At 36.9% G+C, this 13,888-nt stretch overlaps 2 protein-coding genes across 3 annotated transcripts in view; one reads left to right on the forward strand and one right to left on the reverse strand.

The window, feature by feature from the left end:
* The window catches only part of LOC142344936 (NEDD4 family-interacting protein 2-like), a 316,413-nt gene that overhangs the window by 186,686 nt on the left and 115,839 nt on the right, over window positions 1-13,888 (forward strand). The window lies entirely within an intron of this gene.
* Window positions 115-4,318, reverse strand: LOC142345146 (uncharacterized). The gene is made up of 3 exons (XM_075397235.1): window positions 3,983-4,318; window positions 3,389-3,884; window positions 115-3,032 (listed from the first exon to the last, which is right to left on the reverse strand). Exons 1-3 carry the CDS (start codon window positions 4,316-4,318, stop codon window positions 115-117), a joined length of 3,750 nt encoding a protein of 1,249 aa, XP_075253350.1.

Here is a 13,888-nt window from a genome sequence, read left to right on the forward strand (position 1 = left end):
CTTTTTCGATTCCGCATATTCCTGTATCTCTGTAGTTGTGAAGCTGCTTTCCTGGAAGGTCTTTGCTGTACTGCTGAAATTCAAGGCGTTGTCGCTGTGAATTCTTTCCGGTAGTCATCGTTGGCTGAAGAATCGTTGGAATGCCATTATGCATGATTCTTTTTGCAAGTTCCTGGTCACTTCGATATGAACGGCTCGTATCGTCAGACAGGTGAATAAGCAACAGTAAATATTCATGGCTGTGTTGATCTGGCTGTGGATTTTGAAGGGCCCACAAAAATCTACTCCGGTTTCCTTCAAGGCTACAGATTTGACTGGGAATCGGTAGCTCGGAAGATCTGACATCTGAGGCTGGCTGTTGAGTTGTCTCTGTCGTCTGCATTCGTAGCATTTATTTGAGATCTTCTTCATTACTGTTTTGCATTGAAGAACCCAGTAATTCAACTGAATGCTACGTGTTTGCTGTTCGACTCCAACATGACCATTGATGTTGTGTTGCAGTTCCAGTAAAAGACGTATAATTTTGTTTCTTCCGTCTAAAATTATTGGTTTTTTCGTTGCTGTTGAAACTGGTGCGTTGACTAGTCTGCTGTTTGAACGAATGATACCATCTTCGTCTGTTGAAGGTGTCAGCGGAATCAATCTACTCCTTTTTTGAGTTGTCTCGTTGTGTGTTAGTTGATTTATATCCTCGTCGAACGGTTGTTGCAGAGATAGACGGAAAATAAAGTTCTCTGCATCTATGATCTGCTGGTCACGTGTTCTCGTTTCGTTTCGGAGGTTTTTCTTTTTGATGATGACGGCTCTGAGTTTCAACCACTGGCTAAACCTTCTGGCATCAATGAGGTCCTTGTCAATTGGCTGTCGTCGTGTTACCTGAGTCTTCTGTTCTGCGCTGTTCAAGAAGTCATTTTCATGTTGTTGTTCGTCAGTTGTACAGTTGTTGTTAGAAGATAGAAGAAACTGTGGTCCCTGTAACCAAAGAGATTTTTCTTTCATCTCTATTACTTTAAGTCCTCTCGTTCCTTGATCTGCTGGGTTGTCCTTAGTATTGACGTAGTTCCACAGATTAGTGGTTGTGAGATCCCTTATTTCGGCAATTCGGTTTCCGATGTACATCTTGTGTTTCAATTTGAAGTTCTTTCTCCAACTGAGATTGGTCGTGCTGTCACTCCATAAAAAGATTTTGTCAAACTTGAAATCCATTTCATCCTCATTGTTTTCTTCAATCTTGCTGCATAAAGTGCTGCTTGCAGTTCTAGTCTGGGAAATGTTGTTTGACGTAAGGGTGCCACTCTGTTTTTCCCGTAAGAAAACGAATTGTTGTTCCTTGGTTGTCTTGATGTACGCTACCTCTGCTGTTGCTTCCAATGATGCGTCGCAGAATACATCAAGTTCCATTGTGTCCCCAAGTCCTGTACCACCTACCAACCTGTTTACCCCTACCGTACCTAACAGTTCCGTTTCCTCTACCCAATCCTTGATGGCCTTTCCATTGTCTCCACTGATGGCTTTGTCCCATTTGCGTCCATCTCTCCACAGTTCTCGCAGTAGTATCTTCGCTCGGATGAGGAATGGCGATATGATTCTCAAAGGATCGTAGAAACTTGACACAAAACACAGAAACTTGCGTTGAGTCCAAGTTTTCCTGTTTAGGTGCTTTCTGTCTTTCGCTTTAAATAATAGTTTGTCTTCGTCCAAGCTCCAGTAAACTCCAAGTACTCTTTGATGAAAACCTTTACTGAAGAGCTCCTCCACTGGCTTGCATAGATCCTCTTGCATCTGCTGACAAAACTCACGGCTGTTGCTGCACCATTTTGTCAGATTGAATTTACCTTTTTTCAGAGTATCTTTGACATCCTTGGCTGTAATGAATGCTGTGATGGTGTCGCTGAAAGATGCAATCATGTCATCCATGTAGAATGTCCGCTGAATTATCTCCAGGGAATTTGGGTTATAATCGATGTCTTCTTTGGCTGTCTGTTGCAAAACAAAATTTGCGCAAGCTGGTAAGTACCTGGCTCCAAAGGTGTGTCGTTGGTATTCGTACACATCTAATTCTTGGCTGTTTGGTTTTCTCAACATGAATCGCAGATAACGTCGGTCTTTTTGTTGTACTCCGATTTGCATAAACATCGCTTCGATGTCTCCCTGGATGGTGACGGCTCCCTGTCGGAATCGTAGCAAAACTCCAAGCATATTCCCGAGGAGGTCATTTCCAGCTAAGAGTTTGTCATTGAGGCTTGTTCCGCTTTGTGGTGCTTTGGCATTGCAGATTTTTCGTATCTTGTCGGGTTTGTTTGGGTTGACAAGACCATAGTGTGGTATGTACCATCCTGTATCTTTCTGTTGATGGAAGAGTACTTTTGCAATGTAGTCTTTTTTCAGGTCTGCATGAATGCCCTCATTGTATTTCTTGTACTGTTCAGGTTTCTTCTGTAGTCTGTTGACAAGATGGTTCAGATGAATCAAAGCTTGTGACCGGTTGTCTGGCAAACTGATGCTGTCTTTCCAGAGAAGTCCCGTTTCATAACGTCTATCTGCTTGTCTCACGCATGTTTTGTTAAGTATCTTGTTGGCAAGCAGTACCTCTGGATCATTTGACTTGCTTTTGGATTCCAATGGCATTGTCTCTGTTTTCCACCAAAGAGAAACTTCTTCGTTGAGGTCATTGATTTGTTCAAGGCAATTGCTGCAAAACAAAGCAGTATGATGCATTGAATATTGTGTTTTGCTGTCATCCAGTACTGTATGAGGTCCAGAAATAGTCCAACCAAGTTTGAAAAGACTCGCGCTTGGTGCTGACGATGGTCCCTGTTCCAATCTGACTGGTGAGATAAGGTTAATGTTGTCCTGTCCAATCAATAATGTGACTTGGAGATTATCCAGAGTTGGCATATTGACATGTCTAAGGTGGTCATACTTTCTGGCAATGTCTCCCGGGTGCTCCCTCAGTTTTGGCAGATTGATGTTTTCCACAACGTATATCTGTTTGAGAATGTAGCGTCCGTCGTCTTCCAAATTTGAAATTTCTGTTGAAGTTGCGTAACAATGTAACAAGTTTTTGTGTCCCTTTCGTTGGCTCCTTCCAAGACAAGTTGTTGTCGCGTTTCTTTCTAAAGACGTAGTTCATCAGCTGTCTTCGAGAGAAGTATTGTCAAGCTGCTTCCTGGGTCGATGAAGGCTTATGTCCTAACTTTGTTATCTTTGTTATGTAAAATAACTGGCATGACATAGAGAAGATTTGTTGTTTTAGTTGCTGCTGTTGTGTCCTTTGTTGTGGTTGTATCTTTGTTGTTGATGACTGCAAATGAGTTACCATTTCCTCTTGAGTTGTTCAATTGAGAGTTTGTTTAAACAATTGAGGCCAGTGTTCGTCCGTATCTACTTTTGGCACCGTGTAGCATAGTGTTGTGTCGTTGTCTGTATCCTTGTTCCCTGCAGTTAGGGTTTGAGGGACAATTGCTGGCTCGATGGTTCGCCCCCAAACAATTTCTGCAAAGATTCAACTGACAAACCGTTTGTAGTCTTTCATCTGCTGTCTTTGCTTGAAACAGTGGGCAGTGGAATAACTGATGATTACCGTCGTTGAAGACACAAGGCAGAGGCTGGCTGTTGCTGTTGCTTCCTCTTGTTGCCTGAAACATTTGTGTTGAGCTCCTCTGGTTGTACTGGTTCCTGTTGTCGTTGCTAAACTTGGTTATGTTCTGTGTTGGTTGTTGTTGCTGATGTTGTTCCGTGTTAGGATGAGTTGGTTGTTGATGAAATTGTCGGGTTCCATCTAAGTTGGAATTTTGTTGATGTGTGTCACTGGCTGTGCTAAGGCTGGTGCTGTTTCGTCCTTGATGCGTTGAACGTTCATGTGCTTCGGCTATTTCTTTAATCTATGGTTGAAGTCTGCAAGTGTCGGCTGTTGAATTCTTCGTCGTAAAACAAACTGATTCCATTTGAATTGTTCGCTGTAAGGTAGTTTGTCGGTTACATTCTTCAAGATTGTCGTGCTGTTGAGATCGGCTTCGAAATTAAGTTCTTTCAGTGTCCTTGTCATGGTGTTTATGAAGGTGGAGAATTTTACAATTGTCCAAGGAAGGGATGTCGTTGGTGGCCTGTAGTTCATGAGTTTCTCCAACAAATTGCTGATGATGACGTTTGGGTTCCCAATGCGCTGTTTCAACTCGTTTATTGCATCCTTGTACAGGTGCCCGTTGCAGGCAAATCCTTTAATTGCTGTTTTGGCTTTTCCAATTACAAGTCCCTGTAGATAGGCCATCTTCTGTCCGTTAATGAGATGAGTGTCTCCAATCATGAAGCTGCCCATTTGCTCGGGTCACCGTTGGAATTCTGAAGATCCATCTTTGGAAGAGCTTCCACATAAGGCGTATAGAATGGAACTGGTTGTGATAAGGTTGTTAACAATTTCAGTGGTTGTACTGTTGGCTGATTGAATGTCTGTGTGTCCCCCCTTCCAGTTACTCTGTTCTGCTGGTCGTTTAGGCTGCTTGAGTAAGCTAGTCTGTCGTAACAAAAACTGTTGAGGTTGTCACGTTGAGCGGAATTGCTAGTTTCCGGTTGTTCTTTGTGTAAACTTCTGTTGATGGATGTTTGCTGTTGTCCAATTGCTCTAGGGTTGATGTTGTTTTTGGTTGCTGAGTTATCGGCTGTCGAATTGGCTGTTACTGTTGTCTCGTTGTTGTCTTATGTGTTGAAGTTTGTTGTGGTGTTTTCTTGCGAAAGGTGCTTCTGAATTTTAACTTTTATGTCATCTATGTTGTTCCACGTGTCAGTGATTTTGTCGATGTACTCCTCGTGCTGATTTTCGTCAAGCTGTGAAGTCAACTCGTAACTGGTTTCCTCGAACTCCGAAAATGTTTCCACTGCCTTTTCATGGAAATTCTTCGCTGCGTTTATGTTCCCACTGTCAATCAATTCGCTCATGATTTGCAGGTTTTTCGCAATTTTCTCCCCCATCACCCTGATTTTTGCTTTTAAAACGGGTGGTTGCATGGTTCTGTTCGGCATTGCTGTCAGGCGATTTGTTTTCTGCTTTGTGTTTTGTGTTGTTGAAATGCTGACTGTGTGGGGGGGTCTTTATTGTCCGGTGGGGGGGGGGCTTGGTCTTTGGGGTTGATTCGTGGTATTGGTCTTTGCCTTTGCCCTTGCCTTTGCCTTTGTCTTTTGATTGCGCGTTCGAGCTTGGTTATGGGGGGTCACCATAAAAAACTGTGCGTTTTTCCGCTTTCAGTTAATATTGAATGTGTAGTGTTGGTGGTGCTGTGGCCGAAAGTCAGAGAAGCAAACTAATCAGCTTGCTTCACTGACGCCAGTGTTGGCGGTGTTTCAAAAAAGAACCTTGAGTTATAGTTACTTTGGCACGATATGCCTGGGCTACCCTTTGCCCACTGTTGTTCCTTGTCAACAGTTAAAACTTTCGTGAGATTTGCTTCACAAATCTTCTTTTGCTACCATGAAAAAGTGATCCATTTCCTAACCATTGAATTCCATCTATAAAATCAACATTATGACTTGGTGTTTCATAAAGTTACAGTTTTTAGCACGTGCCTCTCCTGGTACACTTGCTATTTAGGGAGTGGATTTAGAGTGAGACCTCGGCCCGGGAAACCCAATTGATGGATGAAGAGTAACAATGGGAGAAGACAATGCGCTAGTTAAACGTATCACAAAACCACTGAATAACATGGAATATGGAAAATTGGCATGCATGACTGTTATCAAAAACACATGGCTACCGATGTGCGCGATCCAAGCCTGTTCTGATCAACCCATCCAGACCCAAAATCAGCTTTGATCAGTCAGACTTGAGTCGAGCACTGGAATTACTTTTACTGACACTTTTTACCGTTCAAGGAGCAGTAACCATTGATATAAAGTATTTTTTTCAGGAAAATAGACGTCATGTTATCTGTATAGTTTTTAGGTTCTTTGGCAAAAAATTTTTATTCCAAACGATGAAAAATTTTCAGCTCGACAGCAAATACCAAAACTTAGTCTTTAGCCTGGTCTGGGAAGTAAAACCGGGAAGTGCTCCTCAAAAAACAGTAAACTTGGAGGTTAATTATCTCTTCTTATTTCGGTTGAATCTTTTGGTTCTTAGCACTTCTTCCAGACTCTGAAGAGGTTTCTGATCAGACCCTACAGACTCTGTAAACAGCTCTGTTCAGTCTATCCGCACAACTATTTAGACCTTAGATCACGCTATGATCAGACTATCCAGACTCTGGACGGGGCTCTGATCAGACTGTCCAGACCTAAGGTAAAGCCCAGATCAGACCGTGAAGACTATGGATGGTGTCCTAATCAGACCTTCCAGACAGTAGATAGTGCTGCCAGACTGGTTGAGGTTAACCCCCGTGCGCGAACAAAGTTGGTGTGATCAGGACTGGCTCGGGTTGCGCACCTCAACTTGGCTACGAACCCAAAAAATGGGTTTTTGGTATTTAAAAAATGTGCACTGCCGGACGGCAACAAACTGATGGCGACTATTATGTAAAAAAGGGCATTCAAAGGTATCATTCGAGAAAATAGTATTATATAATTTGGGTTAGTAGAGGAAATAGTGCTGAACTGACCACGATCACGAGGAAACCAAGAAGCCATGTCGGAAAAATACATGAATTCGCCTAGCGAAGGGTGTTTTGACAAGGTGATTTGTAATTATAAAAAAAGATCGAAATAGAAATAACCAGCAAACTCTCTGCATGTTGTTTTTAAAAAGTGAACCGGCAAAATAATTTACCCAAACGTTTAAATAGTGGAGCGCACGAACTACAATCCAGCAGGAAAAGGGAATCCAAGCGCTGCTCGTGACACTAAGGCAAAATTTGGGCTTTATCCTAAAGACAATGAGGACCAGCTGCAAAAAGGTGACAATCACGGGTGACAAAGGGAACTCAAGACAATCACTGGGTAGCGCTGATGAAAGTGCACCTCTAAGCGAACTTCAACCTCAAAACGGGGAATCATCGAGACTTAATCCACATTTTTTTAAATTAGTGGAGTCAGAACCAGAAAAAAGTCTAAAGAAACCTGAATTCAATCCGAATTCAATATTTTTTTGAAAGGGAGAAAAATCTCTTTCGGTACCAAAAAAAAGTTTCGAAACGAGTTTAAACATCACGATCAAAAACTACTCAGCGAACTGCCCTGTAGAGGAAAAACTGACATTGCCAGTGGTCGGTCTGATAAAATGTATAAGTAGGTTTTCAAAAATTTTCTCTGATATACCAATTATAAGTGAAAGTAACAAAAAAGAAAGAAATCGAGAAAAAACATTACGTGAAGCAACGTTTTAAGTTTAAGATTGTGAGATACGACTTCTGAAGGGGACCTGAAATATGTCTAAAACCAGTCGGCTTTACTCTCCAAAACTTTTAAAATAAATTTGGTTTCTTTTACAACCAGAAGCAGCTTCTCCGGTCAAATCTCAAAATTGATAGAAATATCGAAACAATTTCTCTGTCTCAGTCATTGGAACGCCATAATCAATGGCTTTTGTTAGAATCATCTGGTATTCAAAATCGGCGGAGACGAAAAAATCAATGATATTGAATCTTGATATCATCATCAAGTACAAGAAACCAACACTTCGGTTGTGCGTGACGCATTAAAAAGAAGACAAATCTAAAATGGCTGATTGATGAATTAAATTCTTAGGTTTGGTTGGGCCAAATTCATCTGAATTTCTAACTTTAAGCGCAAATTAGTCGCAAAGGAAACAGAGAAAATTCTCAATGCTGTCTGGTTGTCAGCAATCGGAATTGAGCTAATGTACATTTGGATATGCAAGTAATGATTACAGCCTATGTTTATAAATGTGTTCCTAGTTACTCTTGACAATAAAAATTTCGATCACGACTTTGAGTGATTTAACAAATTGAGCGGGATGAAAAGGTTGGAAAATATCACACACACAAAAAATTTTTGAAACGGCACAAATTTAGTTTATACTTCAAAGGTAAGTGTGGTAACACAATTTTATAAAAGAAAGTTTTCCGCGAAGTTAGCTGAACTTCCGGTAACTACATATAACGCTTTAAAAAAAAAGAAAACATTGAATTCCAAAATGTTACACACCTTAAAAGTATCAACAAAATGGCAATGTACAAATTCTAAAATACATAAAACAATAAGAATATATTTTATTTACAACGTTTGGAATACTAAAAACATAGAAAAAATATATTGGATATTAAGGAAATTAAAAACAATGAAAACTTAATAAAGGTCCCTAAACAAATCTCTGTACTCCAATGCCTTTGGGTCCTTCAGATATTCCTTGAAATAGAATTCTTTCAAAAAACCTTTGATGTTTTTAACCTTATCGAGTTTTTGTCTTTGTTCATATGGAAATTCATTGTAGAATTTCATGGCTTGCAGCATCAATGATTTATCGAGGAATTCCGAATTACTTTTCATAGCAGGATAACTTTTTCCCGTTCTCGCATTCTGTTTACAATTGGAAGATTGCAATACATTGTTGTTACTAAAAGCTGGTAATTGTTTCCTAACATATTTCAAGAAAAACACCATATATCGATATTTGAGAAGGAATTCAACAGGCATGATTCTGTTTTTTATTCTTAAATCATACTTTTTTCTTTTGAAACACACTTCTATTCCCCAATTAAGTTGTTTTTCTAATGTTATCATGAGATTTGTTCTGATATCAACGAGCATAAAAGATGAGTATTGAATGTGACTTAAAACAAGCGCGTTCAATAGTGTTACTCTAGTTTTTATAGGAAAACAGTTCTTTATATTTTTCAAGAATTTGATGCTGCAGGCCATTCTGGAGAGTATTCTTTTGATCTCTTCTTTAAAGTTTAATTTGTTGTCTAATATTATTCCTAGATATATTACCGACGACGATTCTCCTATGTTCACATCGATAACATTGAGATAAGACGGAGTTCGTGCTTTTTTGATGGAGCAAACACGATATATTCTGTCTTCTTATTGTTCATCATTAATTGATGTGATTGGAAATAATAACATAGTTTTTCAATATTTTTTTCCAAATATTTTCTGGCTATATTTTCATTAGCATGAGAAGAATAGAGAAAAGTGTCATTGGCGTTTTGGATTACTTGACAATTGTCATTATCAATAGCTCTATGATGATCATTCACATAAATGTTGAACAATATTGGTCCTAATACTGTCCCTTGTGGCACACCTCTTAAGTAAAATCCAGTCGGACTCATTTCCCGAGAAAACTACTTTTTGAGTTCTGTCTTTCAAATATGATCTAATCAATTGTGTAGATGTTCCGTCGAATCCTAAACATTTCAATTTTTCTATTAGTATTTCGTGTGAGATTGAGTAAAATGCTTTTGAGAGATCGAAGAATGCTCCACAAACTGTATTCTTTTATCCATTTCAGTTCTTACATATTCTGTACATTGTAGTATGGCATCTGTTGTGGACAATTTTTTCCTATATCCAAACTGTTTAGGTTACAGCGAGTTATTTGAGGTCAAATAGTCATTAATTTGGTTGCTTATAACTTGCTCAAAGATTTTTGCCAATGCGCCGGTTACTGATATTGGACGATAGTTAGTGGGATCTTCTGTGTTTCCTTTTTTTGTAAAGAGGTGAGACCAAAGCTCTTTTGAGGTCAATCGGAAAAGAAGACTCAGAAATAAACTCGTTTAATCAGAAATAAACTCGTTTAATCAGAAATAAACTTTTTAATTCGAGTCCATGCATTTGGTTTTTTTACAAGTTAATCAAGAAAAAATAAAGGGAAATGATTTCAGAATTTGGGCAATCAGACACAAGATACGTCAAAAATCATCAAATGAAAGAAAATGGGCCTTTTGAGAAAATATGTGAAATAATTTAACTAAACACGAAAAGATTTTTGTGCAAGAGTTTGAATTAATTTTAGAGAAACTTTTTGTTAAAATATTCAAAATTTTTGAGGCGATTTGATTGACAAACTATAAAAGTTAAATTTCAGTTTAACTTCAGTTGATTTTCGAATTAATAGAACGCCCGGACTTGAGGCTCAGAGCAAATCAGCGCTGAACCAGAGCATTTCAAGAGTGAAAACTCAGTTCCGTTCTGAAACATTGCATCTCCGGAATATTTTAAGTATCTTTATGTGCAGTTTTTCTTCATTATGGTTATATTGATGTCATAGAGTTCTCCCAGACTAAGTTTATCCTGTATAGTCTGAAAATTACTCATACCCCAAAATTAAGTCTGAGCAGAATAATATCACACTTTTATAGCTTATAACTGGTAATTACTACACTATTTATACAAAAGCTAGTGTTTAGGCAATTACCACAAAGCCCATTTAGCTTGGGGGTTACGACTTGCTACGCAAATTAATTGCCACAAGTACGCACGCGGAAGTTCGAAACGCATATAGAGCAAACCTTGTTGGCGGGAGTTCAGTTGAATATATTGTTTTTCATGAAAAAATTTTTACTCAAAAATCATACTAGTCATTGGAAATGTTGACATGAACAGAGTACTGACCATCCTAAAAAACAGAATTTCTCTAGACTGATTCAGCGCTGATTTACTCTGCCATCAACCTCCGGGTGGGATTTTGCAAAAAAATGATTGAATATTAGATTTGATTATCTGATTATATGCAAAAGAGTACAGGGTTACTTTTGCGAAAAAAAGGAAAAAAAAACAGTTTTCGGATTTTCTATGAAAATTTTAACAAGAGAATCTTTCGTTGAACAGTGAGAAAAAATTGTTTGCTTCTTGGTCAATTTTTTTCTATTAAATTCTAGTAAATAATAGATTTTTTTTTGAAGAATTTCAATTGATTTGAATGAATATTAGAGAATGGTTAGGGACAGGTTTGAATGAAAGTTAGAGCGTTTTTGTTAAAATTTTTTTTTTAATTATTTATGTGAAAGCATTCGAATGACTATTGGGGGCATTCTTTTGAAAATTTTTGAATATATTTTATGGGGATATTTTTGAAATTAATTGGTCAAACGTTATGGCATTTTGTTCAAAAAATTGAATGAACATTAGTGTTCTATGTCAAATGATTTTCAATCATTCAAATTAATTTTAAAGTAATTTTTGGGAAGTTATTTGAAAAAATTTGAGCGTTTTTTGCGAGTGAGCATTTGCGAGTGAATGTTAGTTTTTTTGTCAATTATATAAAAATGAATAAACTTTAGATTTCTTGTGGAATTAATCGATTGAAGTTTGCAGGATCTCAGTATGAAATATTCAAAACAAAAAAATTGATTGCCATTACTACCAATAATTACAAACGTTAACTCTGACTAAAATTTTGTACCAATTATTGAATCAAAATTAACTGACTGACTTGACGACACACAAGCTCTATTTAAAATTATACGAGTTATTTAATCTCGGCTGTTATTGAAAATCTGAACAGCTACCGTGTCTGCTGTCGTAAAAATTTGAATTGTTGCGTATCCCAATTTCAAAGGTTAACAATTTATAGGGGGATCATTGTAAAAAAAAATTTAAAATCTTATAGAAGTGAAAAAATCCAGTTGCAAAACGTGCATAAATCGCAAAAAAATCTCAAACTAATTTTACGGTTTCATTTGAAAAATCTATTCTACTTATCAAGATTTAGACGACATTACATGACAATTTGAGGGTACTTTACCTACATTGCGACCTATAATTTCATCAAACAGCTAAACAAACTCACAGTTGTCTGGCAAAAAACTTATGAACTCTTACCAAAAAGAGATATGAGAATAACTTGAAAATAGTAACGGTAATGTAATAAATGGTAAAATGCCTGAAGCAGGTTTCTTTTACGTTTTCATATGAATCCATCAAAAATGGGGCCTGGAGAATGGGGTGTAGTGATATGTTTTCAATTGTCGCCTACGAAAAAAATGTTTTCTTCAGACAAAAAAGGCGAATTATCCAACTTCAAAGTGACGAAAAGAGAAAAATTTTAACAAAAAGTTTCACCATTTCACACAAAAAATTATTTCAATTCAAGTCATAGATAAGTCTTACTAGATGATCATTAAGAAGAAAATAACTACTTAGCTAGTTATGTGAATACTTTTTAGCTGGTACACTGTAAACTGCTTTCTTTGTCAATGAAAAACTTATTCAAGCCAATAGAAACGTTTTCAAAATTCCCAACAATGTTCACAGTACTGTTTTTCAAAGTTTTGTTATGTTAACACCAATGGTTTCTAACCGCTTCTGATCTCAAGTTAAAGTCAAAGTATTATGGTAGGTGAAAAAAATGTGACGCTTCATAATTGATGTTTTTCCGCAATCGTTTATGAGGCAGTTCAACAATTTCAAAAAATTTGATTAGATCTTGTGTTTCTTTCGTAGATGAGAAAAATTGTACTGCTTCTTGGAAACATGTTATCTTAATGAACAGATTGTGTTTGACATATATTTTTGCATTGCAATTAAATTTGCAGTCCCTTATTGAAAGATGTCAATTTTCAAAACCAGTTCTACATACGCTGGTTGTTTCAAACGCTTTCTAATCTTCAAAAATTGTTTGTGTTTCGGGACTGCTTAGTTTTAGGCCAGAGATGCAAATTAAAACCAAAAAAGCCCAGTATCTATCTTTTGGCATCCTCGTATTCAATTTTTGTTTGCTTGGACATTTTTCGCCTCGACTTTATATAACTTTTAAGACCTTCGAAGACTTCTTTAGGACTCTTATTTTATCAGATTGCATATGTAAAATCAAATTTGTGACAGTTTTTAGTGAAACTTTTTCTCCAATAAAAAGTATTTTATAGGTCTAGAAGAAATAATCCAGAAAAATTAGATTAAAATGATGATTGCTTAGCACGGAACTTTGCTATGTAAGAGCAAAAGAAATTAAAAGATAATTGTATCATTTAGGAAATATGACATCCTTGTAAATTGCCATTATTGTTTTTTGAGGAAATTAGGAAAAACAACGTCACGAAAACACTGGTTCAAATGTTCAAACTGTAAAATACTCAAAGGCATCATTTTTATTTCAAAAAATCTCACAATTAAAATATTTATTGTCTTTCACTCCTCTTCAATACTGTTTATAATACAAATCTTTAAACTTCGATCGTGTTTTGTTTATACACACAGAGTTTTGACAATTTTTGCAGCTTGTATTTTGGTCGATTGTCGACTTAACTCTCCTTTTCTTTTTGTTTCTTTTTTGTTCTTGAAGTTTCTGGTCAAGAAGTAATTTCAATAGATCCTGCGGAGAGAAATTTATAACATGGAGCTTGGTTTCATAAAATTGTTTTTCAAATGGGACAAATTTTTTTTTGACTCAAAACAAAATTCATGTTCTCTTGCAAAGGAATATTGTTCATTTTCTGCAAGTTTTGGGCTTTTGCTCTTCAAAAAACTTCTCCGATGATGAGTTATTGTTTACTCAGAAAATGAAATAGTGTTCCAAAATAGAAATAGCCCTGGACATGTTTTTTCCTTGGTTTTACATACTTTTTAAGACCCTGGAAGCATGACTCAATATATTTTTTAAAATGCACCAAAATTGCAGCTGTGACACTTTTTCCGTAAAATTTTCATCTCCACTCTGTAAAAACCTTTTTTTGATCAAAAAAATTGGGACACAATTTTCTTCAAAATGAGATTAAGATGATGACTGCTTCCCAACAAAATGTCAGTATGATAAACAAAAGTTCCAGAGACTCAAATAATGCATACAGTCTTCATTGTTCTTCATTTTAATATATATTATAAATCTTGACACTTCAATAGTGTTTGTTCTGTGTGGAAACAGAGTTTTGACGAAATTTTTCCACCCGCTCCAAACTGATTTTACAGACATTTCACTCAATTGAAGCTGAAGTTTCATGGAAAATGTTTACATCATCATTTGGAATTTGTCCCTTAGTTTAAGTCAAATCTGCAAAAA

Source organism: Convolutriloba macropyga, chromosome 8 (genome assembly GCF_964194025.1).
Source record: "Convolutriloba macropyga chromosome 8, txConMacr16.3, whole genome shotgun sequence".
In the NCBI taxonomy this organism is placed as follows: domain Eukaryota; kingdom Metazoa; phylum Xenacoelomorpha; order Acoela; family Convolutidae; genus Convolutriloba; species Convolutriloba macropyga.